At 40.3% G+C, this 11,663-nt stretch overlaps 2 protein-coding genes across 2 annotated transcripts; both read left to right on the top strand.

Annotated features, from left to right (window-relative positions):
* The first annotated feature begins 658 nt into the window (after window positions 1–658).
* Window positions 659–5,131, top strand: LOC129742104 (uncharacterized). Its single transcript, XM_055733950.1, has one exon. It carries the CDS (start codon window positions 659–661, stop codon window positions 5,129–5,131), a length of 4,473 nt encoding a protein of 1,490 aa, XP_055589925.1.
* A 112-nt stretch (window positions 5,132–5,243) lies between these two features.
* Window positions 5,244–6,578, top strand: LOC129742103 (uncharacterized). Its single transcript, XM_055733949.1, has one exon. The coding sequence runs from the start codon at window positions 5,244–5,246 to the stop codon at window positions 6,576–6,578; it is 1,335 nt and encodes a 444-aa protein (XP_055589924.1).
* Window positions 6,579–11,663: the final 5,085 nt, after the last annotated feature.

Here is an 11,663-nt window from a genome sequence, read left to right as displayed (position 1 = left end):
AAATTTCTTTAAATGGATAATTGAATTTTAAGGCCATTTATAGTATGTCAAAGGTTTTAAAGGGGTTTTTAAGAGATCTTCCTCTAGCACTAAGGAATTTGACATTTGAGTTATAACTCTTTATCAAACTGCATAAATTCTTCATTCACATGATGCGAAATGATGAAAAATAGTGTCTATGCTGAGTTTGAATCCAAAGGAGTCTTTTTATTCGAAGATATTGATTTTCTAATCAGTCCAACACTAGTTTTTCAGTTTCAATCCATTTGTTACGGCCGAAAATGTATCTTCCAACCCCTCGATTCCTGACGGTTCACCGAAGGACAAGGATGGCAACCCGGCGGGAATGGATAAGTAGAAACATACGATCAAAACAAAGATAAAATTAATCAGCGTGTTAAAAACGTGTTGAATAGTTTGCCAGTAGTGCTTAATTTGCGGAAATTGTTTAAAGGCTAGTTAAAATACTACAGAACACCAAATTGTAAGTCAGAATTCATTATTATTATACCTGGAATTACATTAAAATATAAAATTAGCTTTTAGCTTATCAATTGCTGAAAAGAGGGTGTTTTTCATCTTACCTAACCTAGTCACAGACAACGCCGTGACAATCTAAAAGAATTTGCTGGCTATTACACGTATTTGACCGCAAAATATGCCACGAAAACCGAAAAAGAGCTGCAATGTCTGCACCAAACCCGATAGTGATCGGATGGTAGCTTGCGACAAATGCCAACGTTGGTATCATTTCGAGTGTGTTCAGGTTGGAGACTCTGTCGCAGAGCGCTCATGGTTTTGTCCCCTTTGCGATATTGATAAGACGGCTGAAGCAACGACCATGAACCTCAGGAAAGATGATGACAGTAAATCGCGCATATCCCAGGCGAGTACCTCAGCATCAGTTAAAGCGGCTAAAGCTGCTCTGGAGCTGCAACGTCTGGAGGAAGTCAAGCAGTTGGAGATGAAGCGGATCAACAATGAGTTGGATCAACAAAGGCAGGAAGCCGAGCTAGAAAGGAAACGGCTCGAAGAAGAACGGAAAAAACGTGAAGAAGAACATGCTCTAGAAAAAACACAGATCGAAATCGCCAAGCGCCAACAGGAAGCCCTGAAGAAACTGGAGGAAATGTATTTGGCGGAGAAGTACAAAATCCTCCATGCCCAGATCGACGAAACCAGTAGCCAGAGAAGCGTCCTCAGCTGTTCCAGAAAATCAAGAACCGATGAATGGATTGAACGTCTTCCGGTTATACCAAATCCAGTAACAACGGACAAGCCACTGATGCATCCTTCCAGTGAAGATAAAATCCCGAAAAATGGTCCTGAAAACAAAGGTAATCAAGCAGTTACTCATATCCCCGTCCCGAAACCGTCAGTTTTGCCCCGGGAATACAGTACTCCTATAATGAGAAATAGAGCCAACGATGGTCAGCACGGATTCCCAAATGAATCTACCATAAACCCGGAAATAGCGCATCAAAATCAGGAAGGCTGCTCGGAAAGAAATCGAGTAAGTAACGAACAGTGGAACACAGTGAGCAACAGAGTCCTCACTAATGCACAGATAGCTGCGCGACAAGCTTTCCCTAAGGACTTGCCAACATTTACGGGAAACCCGGAGGAATGGCCCGTTTTCTTCCGCTGTTTTGAAAATATCTCACAAGAGTGTGGATTGTCAAATACCGAAAATCTTATCCGACTTCAACGTAGCCTGAAGGGAGATGCACTAGAAGCTGTGCGTAGCCATCTATTGGAGCCTGAAATGGTGCCCTGCGTGATAGAGACTTTGCAAATGTTGTATGGTAGGCCGGAAATATTGCTCTCTTCGCTTCTCGCTAAAATTCGGAACACTCCAGCTCCGAGGGAAGGAAAGCTGGAAACACTCATCATGTATGGTCTAGCAGTCCAAAACTACTGCAACCACATCAAAGCAGTTAAACTTGAGGAGCACTTTTCAAACCCCATGCTGCTACACGAGCTGTTGGAAAAACTTCCATCAGACTATAAGATGAAATGGGCGGATTACAAGGATGGAGCTCAAGCTGTCGATTTGAAACTGTTTGGGCAGTTCATGCATGAAATAGTGAGGAAGGCAAGTACGGTCACCTTCCCGAGCAGCTTCAAGACGACAAAACCGGAAGAAAATCGAATCCGAGGAGGCGCAATGAAACCGAAGGGTTATTTGCATCACAGTGACACGAAATCTTCGGAATACAAGGGTGGTCAATCCCGCACTGTAAAGGTATGTCCAGCTTGCGAAAAGTCTGGCCACGATGTGGAGCTCTGCGGTAAGTTTGTCAGTTTGTCTGCGGACGAGCGTTGGCAGGTTGTTCGTTTGCACAATTTATGCAAAAGCTGCTTGAAAGATCACAATCCATGGCCATGTAGGCGCCCCAAGGAATGTTCTGCAGAAGGTTGTCGTGTTCGTCACCATCCCTGGCTTCACCTTCCCCCATCTGGTCCAAGTCCTCAAAATTACCACAGGGTCAACTCCTCGATAATTTACCGTATCATTCCAGTAACAATTTACAACGGGTCCAAATCTATTGACACGTTTGCTTTATTCGATGAAGCATCCGAGGTAACGATGATCGAAACTAATCTTGCCGAAAGTCTCAACCTAGGCGGGACCTTAGATCCGTTACACCTTAAATGGACGGGCAATGTAACCCGGGTCGAAGAGAACTCACGCACTGTAGATGTGGCGATATCTGCTAAAAGGAAATTGAAAAAGTTCACTTTAAAAAACGCTCGAACAGTTGAAAAACTTGATCTCCCCATGCAGTCAATTGATTCGAAAAGTCTCGCTGAGAATTATCATCATCTTAGGGGATTGCCCATAGCTGATTACGACTGCGCTCGTCCACAGATCCTCATTGGCCTCGAAAATATCTATCTGGGTACTCCGTTGAAAGTTCGAGAAGGAGTGCAAGGGCATCCGACCGCTACCAAAACCCGACTTGGATGGTGCGTGTACGGAGGCGTTTCCGCACAGCTTAATTTTAACTTGCATCACACTGTTCTCAGCGGAGCAGCAGAAGAAGATCGTACACTATACGAATTAGTGAAGGAATACGTTATGATCGATAACATTGGAGTGGTCGTCAGTCCAACAACATTGGAGTCGAAAGAAGAGCAGCGAGCACGCACTCTACTTGAGTCCACTACTCGTCGTATATCTGGTGGTTTTGAGACGGGCTTGCTATGGAAGACCGACGACATAAAGCTCCCAGACAGCTATCCCATGGCTGAAACTCGTTTACGGTGTTTTGAAAAGAAAATCTACAAGGATTCACGGCTCGTTGAACGTGTCAAGAATCAAATTGCTGACTACCTAGCAAAAGGATATGCTCACAAAACGACACCATCCGAACTATCCTCAGCGGACCCGGCCAAAGTCTGGTACTTGCCACTCGGCATTGTTACAAATCCCAAGAAGCCGGAGAAGCTCAGGCTCATTTGGGATGCATCGGCCCGAGTCCAGAACATTTCCTTCAACTCGATGATGTTAAAAGGACCTGACCTCCTTTCGTCATTGCCGGCTGTTCTCTATCGGTTCCGGACTCGTCGGGTGGCAATTTGCGGTGACCTGAAGGAAATGTTCCACCAAATCAAAATAAAGGAAGATGATAAATCTGCACAGCGATTCCTTTGGAGGGATAACCAGTCTGATAAACCAACAATTTATACGATGGATGTAGCTACATTTGGCGCGGCTTGTTCGCCATGTTCCGCCCAATATGTTAAAAACATTAACGCTTACGAACACGAACAGAAATTTCCAGCGGCGGTTGAGGCTATAGTTTATGGCCACTATGTAGACGATTACCTAGATAGCAGAGACAATGAAGAGGAGATTATTAAGCTGATCAAAGAAGTGAAGTTTGTGCATCAACAGGGTGGATTCGAAATCCGCAATTTTCTGTCGAATTCAGCGTACGTGTTGACCGAAATTGGTGGTGAAGATTTTCCTGAAACTAAAGATTTAAACCTGACAGTTCAAATGAAATCTCAGTCCGTTTTGGGAATCAAGTGGTTGCCAGAGAGTGATCTGTTCACATTCACACTGAATCTCCCTAGTCTAGACCCAGCTGTACTTGATGGCTCAATTCGCCCGACAAAACGGCAAATTCTAAGAACAGTAATGAGCCTGTATGATCCACTTGGTATGTTGGCAGCGTTTATTATCCACGGGAAGATCGTCATCCAAAGTTTATGGAAGTTAGGCTGCATGTGGGATGAGCAAATCGACAATTCTTCATTTTTTTACTGGAAGCGATGGACTAGCATGTTTTGCCACCTGGGTGACATACGGATTCCTCGAGCTTACTTCAATACCGCCATTCCAGAAAATTGTCATCCAATCCAGCTACATACATTCGTCGATGCAAGCGAAGAAGCGTATGCTTGCGCGGCATACTTTCGCTTCTACGAACGAGGTGCTCCACATTGCGTACTCGTAGGAGCGAAGGCCAAAGTTGCTCCGGTGAAACCGCTTTCAATACCCCGACTTGAGCTTCAAGCAGCAATCCTGGGAATACGTTTAGCAGATTTTATCCAGCGGAATCATCAACTATCCATCGCTAAAAGATTTTTCTGGACCGACTCGGCGACCGTGCTCCACTGGATTCACTCCGACGCTCGCAAGTATAATGCTTATGTTGCATGCCGTATCGGGGAGATATTGACATCCACCGAGATCGCTGAGTGGAAATGGGTCCCAACGAAAAATAATGTAGCCGATGAAGCGACTAAGTGGGGACAAGGTCCGTGTTTCAACGTAAACAGCCGATGGTTCCGTGGACCAGAATTTCTCTGGGATCACCTAGAATCATGGCCAAAACAAAAGTGGAAACCATCTAACGAGAACGAAGAAATGCGGTCAACATGTCTCCATCACCAGAGGGCTTTGGAGTTGGTTATCGACATAGCCCGCTTTTCGAAGTGGGAACGACTCTTAAGAACTGTCGCATACATGTTTCGCTTTGGCATGCCCAGAAAAACAGCTGATCAACCCATTGGCGTCAAACCTTTAGAATACCTTGAGCAACAGTATCTGAAACAGGCTGAGCTTGCCTTGTTTCGTATTGCCCAGCGAGAATCCTTTCCTGATGGAATCCTTTCCTGATGAGTTGGCCGTGTTCGAGAGAAGCAGAAATGGAAAGCCTGCGGGGGTGGTGCCGATCACCAGTCCGCTATACAAATTATCAGCGTTCATCAGTGAAGAAGGAGTGGTTAAAATGGACGGTCGTATCGGCGCCGCCCCCAACTTGCCGATCGAAGCTAAGTACCCTATAATCTTAGCTAAGACCCATCCATTAACCTTTCTAATTGTAGATTATTATCACCGACAGTTCCTGCACCACAACGCCGAAACAGTCTTCAACGAGCTTCGTCAACGCTTTTACGTACCTGGGATGCGAAGATTAATTCGTACCGTCGCCAGCCGGTGCCAGTGGTGCAAAGTTTACAACAAGTATCCAGTTCAACCCAAGATGGCGCCACTACCGAGAGCACGCCTGGTCGCCTTCCAGAGACCTTTTTCTTACGTTGGTCTTGATTATTTTGGACCCCTGATGGTGAAGGTTGGTCGCTCTCATGTAAAACGTTGGGTGGCACTTTTCACGTGCCTGACCACCCGAGCAATTCACATGGAAGTTGCCCACAGCTTATCTACAATATCCTGTAAGATGTGCATTCGTAGATTCATCGCTCGCAGAGGAGCTCCCATAGAGATTTATTCTGATAACGGGACTAACTTCCGAGGTGCCGCAAATGAGCTTCGTGCCCAACTAAAGGACATTAATCAACAATGCGCCACATCGTTTACAAACGCTAATACAAAGTGGTACTTTAATCCCCCAGCATCACCACATACCGGTGGTGTATGGGAAAGGCTCGTTCGCTCGGTAAAAACAGCGCTTGAGTGTTTTTACGACGTACCGAGAGTTCCCGATGAAGAGACCTTTGAAACCATTATCCTAGAAGCGGAAAGTATGGTCAACAGTAGACCTTTGACTTACATACCATTGGAAACCTCGAATCAAGAAGCTCTAACACCCAATCATTTTTTGCTCGGAAGTTCAAATGGGGTCAAACAACCGTCTCAAAATCCAACAAGTGCTCTCGAGAGTCTCCGTAGTAGCTGGAACCTGGCCCAACTTATTCTTGATGGCTTTTGGAAACGTTGGCTGAAGGAGTACCTCCCGACGATTGCTCGGCGCACTAAATGGTTCACAGAAACCAAACCGATGGAACCTGGGGATCTAGTATTTGTGGTCGACGACAAGAAACGGAACAGCTGGATCCGAGGCCAAGTTGAGGAGATCGTTCCGGGAAAAGATGGGGTGGTCAGGCAAGCACTTGTTCGAACAAGTGCTGGTACTATTCGCAGAGGTGTCGGAAATCTAGCCGTTATTGATGTCATTAAGGATGGTGAGACACCGGATGCTAAAGCTGCAACCTCGCCTCACGGGGTGGGGAATGTTACGGCCGAAAATGTATCTTCCAACCCCTCGATTCCTGACGGTTCACCGAAGGACAAGGATGGCAACCCGGCGGGAATGGATAAGTAGAAACATACGATCAAAACAAAGATAAAATTAATCAGCGTGTTAAAAACGTGTTGAATAGTTTGCCAGTAGTGCTTAATTTGCGGAAATTGTTTAAAGGCTAGTTAAAATACTACAGAACACCAAATTGTAAGTCAGAATTCATTATTATTATACCATTAATGAATAGTTTTGTTTTAAAACAACACTAATCTTAATCCGAATATCTCAAAAACGCGTGAATATTTTTGAGAGATGTAGGTACTGGAAAAAAATGTTTTAGAGATTTAAAAAAATAAGCCCATGGTATTGATATTACGATATTTCAAAGTTTTTGTGAGATATTGAACAATGTATGCGGAGAAATAGCTAAAACAAACTTTTTTTTTAAACTGTTTATGGAAAATCCCTGTTATTTTTCCAGATTTGGAGTTTCAAGTAGGCGTTGACTGAAAAGGACGTCAAAAATTTTCCCTCCATGAAAAAATTGTTCATTGTTTAAGTGGAAAAAAGTATAGAAATCAAATCAAGTGTATAAACGTGAAGAAAATGTTTTGGCAAATTACCACGAAAAACATATTCTGAAAAATCTAGGTCGAGAAAGCAAATTTCCTGCCCCAGATCGAATGCAGATCAAAACAAAGGCGAAAACAAATGTTTACCGGTATTCAAGTAGGAAGTTGCTCAAGATTATTGAGGATCCGGGATGGTCTGAACGGAAAATGGATCGAAGCTAAGTATCAACTTATTTACCTGTTTCAACTCTACCTAAAGCAGTGATTTCTAGTGAAATTTTCATGTTCATTAGAGGAGTCTACCACTTTCCACAAATTTATAATTTTATCGAACATTAAGAGGGGCTAGTGAGCGATTCTTAATCCATTAGACAAATGAGGGGTTACGTAAGCCCGCGTGCGTGTGTGTGTGTGTGTGTGTGTGTGTGTGTGTGTGTGTGTGTGTGTGTGTGTGTGTGTGTGTGTGTGTGTGTGTGTGTGTGTGTGTGTGTGTGTGTGTGTGTGTGTGTGTGTGTGTGTGTGTGTGTGTGTGTGTGTGTGTGTGTGTGTGTGTGTGTGTGTGTGTGTGTGTGTGTGTGTGTGTGTGTGTGTGTGTGTGTGTGTGTGTGTGTGTGTGTGTGTGTGTGTGTGTGTGTGTGTGTGTGTGTGTGTGTGTGTGTGTGTGTGTGTGTGTGTGTGTGTGTGTGTGTGTGTGTGTGTGTGTGTGTGTGTGTGTGTGTGTGTGTGTGTGTGTGTGTGTGTGTGTGTGTGTGTGTGTGTGTGTGTGTGTGTGTGTGTGTGTGTGTGTGTGTGTGTGTGTGTGTGTGTGTGTGTGTGTGTGTGTGTGTGTGTGTGTGTGTGTGTGTGTGTGTGTGTGTGTGTGTGTGTGTGTGTGTGTGTGTGTGTGTGTGTGTGTGTATGTGTGTGTGTGTGTGTGTGTGTGTGTGTGTGTGTGTGTGTGTGTGTGTGTGTGTGTGTGTGTGTGTGTGTGTGTGTGTGTGTGCGTGCGTGTGTGTGTGTGTGTGTGTGTGTGTGTGTGTGTGTGTGTGTGTGTGTGTGTGTGCGTGCGTGTGTGTGTGTGTGTGTGTGTGTGTGTGTGTGTGTGTGTGTGTGTGTGTGTGTGTGTGTGTGTGTGTGTGTGTGTGTGTGTGTGTGTCTGTGTGTGTCTGTTTCATAATCATAACAGCAAATATTCCCATTTGCCCAACAATCTCCAGCTCGTATTCATAAAAGTATCCACTGTTTTAATTTTACCTACAAATAAATTGACACAATCGGTTGCAAGTTACGAAACTTCGAAAATGAATGGACAACTATCGGATCTTTGCATACAAATTTAACGATTTCATTATGTCTTTTTTGAAACCCTTAATTAAAATTTAACATTACACCAAGCTTTGGATCTACGTATGCATTTACCAACAAGTATTGACTGTATAGATTGGTTGTAATATTATTAATCCTAGAACATGTTAAATCCAACGTATCATGAATTTATGGAAATCAGTTAACATCAAACACGTTTTGGAGTAAAATAAAATATTTTAAAGTATGAAATGAAAGAATTGTTACAAAAATTCAGATTATCATGTGAAATAACCTTGTAAAAAATTAACTAAAATCTTTAGAAAATCTTAAGAAGAACAGATAAATATCAATTTAATTTAGACTCTCAAAGAATGATGGTTAAATTTGGACCTTTTCACATCCCAGCTGGACAAAAAATTAATAATAATTTTGATGGTGCATAACAGAGACATTGGAGCTTCATAATAGTTTTATTGAAAAATTGCGAGAGAATTGAAAAGTAAAATTCAAGTTTGTTACATGCAACGATTCGTTCGTATAATTAAAACCCATCGATTTCACAAGGGTTCTTTTTTATCATCAAACCATAACGAAAAAAAACTTTCAACGATTTTCAATAAGTACATTAATTTTTATCGATCAGCTAATCTCTCTCACCATATGATTCTAAATGTTGGCAATCATTGTGGAAGTAAAAATCACTGCCTGATTTAAGTCGATTGGCATAAAAATCTTTTTTAAATTCGTTATGCCAATCCACAACAGTAATGGAGTGTCGGTTTAAAGTAAAAATTTGAAGACTATAAATTGAAACATCCTATTGGAAATGTAAACTTTTTTTCAAATCCTATGCGTTTTGGTTAGTTTCATAAGATAATAAAACACAATGAGTTGTATAATAAAAAGTAAAATTCCTTCTTTTATTTTATTTCTGATTTATTTATTTATACAAAAAATCAACTATTCCGTTTATGTAAATAAGATTGCAAATAATAAAAGAAACATTTAAGGTTTGTTAACAGTTTGTTTAATTCTTTTATAAATCTATAGGTATTTAAGTTAATTTCAATTGTTTTGCCGGATCTTTACACTAGTCAAAAGTGTCTCCTGATCTCATCCCTTCACCCATCCTCCAAAAATAATTATTTGCTAGGATGCAGAGGTGACCTCGGTCCTAAAGCATAAAATTGTTCTTTTATCCCTTTCTCTCTTTTTCAAAATCTATCTATTGACTACTAGGACGTGGCCGGCGCCGTTATTGATGTTTAAAGAGAGAGCATCAATTTTGTTCATTGTGAATGTGCTGTCAATCCCAGACACCATTCTTTTGACCTCTGGGCAAAATTGATGGCCTCGGTCAATCACGGATTAGCAACCATTGGCGATGTGGAATTCATTCTACTGAGCCACGCCTGCGATCATGGAATTCGAAATGTGTGTGGTTTGAAAAGATTCCCATAATTGAGAAAACAAAAAAAAACATCAATTAAGTTTGCTTAGCTTATTAAAAAATATTGGTCTTGAACATTTCTCAGGTTGCATTTCGAGTTCAATGATTTTGGGTGGATGTGAGTAGTCAATCAAGCTAAGCTAAGCTAAGCTAATCCCTGTTATTTTTCCAGATTTGCAAATTTTATCAAATTTTTTGTCCTCAATCAATCACAAACACTTTCCTGCATCCAATTGACAAGGTTTGCAAAATCTCATTGAAATGAATTAAGAATTTCAAAAATTATTTCTCATATTTGATGGTCCATTATTTCTAGATTAATTAAAATAACGACTTCAAACCTGTTCAGTTTTGTTATCCATATTAAAATGTTAGTATTTCATAACTGCTCTCCTCATTTAAAAAAAAACATGTATTATAGGGTTAAGTCGTAGATGGCAGTATTATATTGCTGTTATACGGAATTTAGATCTATCCGGAGTCAATTTAATGTGTGTTTCTTGATTTTGGTCTAGAAATCATTTCTTGGTATCCCGTAAACGCCTTGGAAGTTCTAGAATCACTAAACCAAACAAATAGAATTGTATAAAATATTACAAATAAATAGTGGATTTCTTGAACCAATAATCAGAATAATGTTGTAATTTCCGATGGAGTTTGATAGACCAGATAGCTAACAGTATTGTTGGTATGGTTTACAATTGAATATGAAGTTGAGATGTGCAGAAACTTTGGCGGTGCTATATTCTTGTGCTGGTGAATTTTTGCAAATCCAGAAAAGCTCTTCAGCGTGAACTCCAATCAAACTGTGTTGGAAAATTACATCAAAATGATGGGCCTGAAAAAACTCGAAAAATTAATATTGAGACTTAATTTGGTTTTAACTGCAAGATTTTGCTGCCATCTACGACATGAACTGGAAAAAGTGTAACTTACTGAAAGAAGAAATCAAAGCTTTTGAATCAAAACCTGTTTTTTCTGATTCCTGATTAACCCAGAATGTTCGTTTCATCATTTCACTTTATTTTAATGAAGAAATTAGGCAGTTTAATAAAGAATTCTAGCCTAAGAAGAATATAAACCATTTTAAAAACTTTATAATTCTAGAAAACGCCTAAAAATATAGTTATCTTTTCAAAAAAGGCCATTATTTACTTTAAAACAGTAAAATTAACAAAATAATCTTGATTTTTGTAGAAAAAATTAAGTGAAACTATTTTTATTTCACACCCGTTTTCATATTTTTGGCCCTCAACGCTAATCACTTCGTCCAAGAAATGTAAACTAATGCTTTATTAATTCGTTGAACAATTTTAAACTTATTGTAGAAGAAAATTTTGATGATTTTCATTCAGTCATTTTTTAACGAACCAAACACATTGAAGTACTATTCTTGTTTCGTTTACTGGATTTGTCTATACAAATTTCATAAACTTGAAAAGTCCTTACTAAAAAAACCATCAGTTTTCCCTGATAAAGTTGATAAATTTAGTAACAAACTTAAATTACGGTGATTAATCTCTTCATTAGATAACATTTCAACTATTTCTGATATCGCTTTTTATTCATTTAAGAACTAACGTTGTAAAACGATTGGACTCATGTTTTAAGAAATATCTAAGATCCAATTTGGGTTGAATTTCTTCAATATTTCATCAATATTTCAGTATTGTATTGTGTATTGTTTTATCGAATGGGAACTTAATGTATTTCGCTCGAGATTAGCAAAAAATACTGGTTATTCACTAATAGCTTTTTTCTTTCTTGATTGATTGCTTTTGATGCAAAAAATTGGTTTTTTATTTTGTTGAAAATGGATCAAACACATCCTAAGGCACCTTCTAGTTAAACATTCTG

Source organism: Uranotaenia lowii, chromosome 2, assembly GCF_029784155.1.
Source record: "Uranotaenia lowii strain MFRU-FL chromosome 2, ASM2978415v1, whole genome shotgun sequence".
NCBI classification, from domain to species: domain Eukaryota; kingdom Metazoa; phylum Arthropoda; class Insecta; order Diptera; family Culicidae; genus Uranotaenia; species Uranotaenia lowii.
The sequence above is the reverse complement of the archived record's forward strand: the minus strand, read 5'-3'. Positions and strand labels throughout refer to the sequence as shown.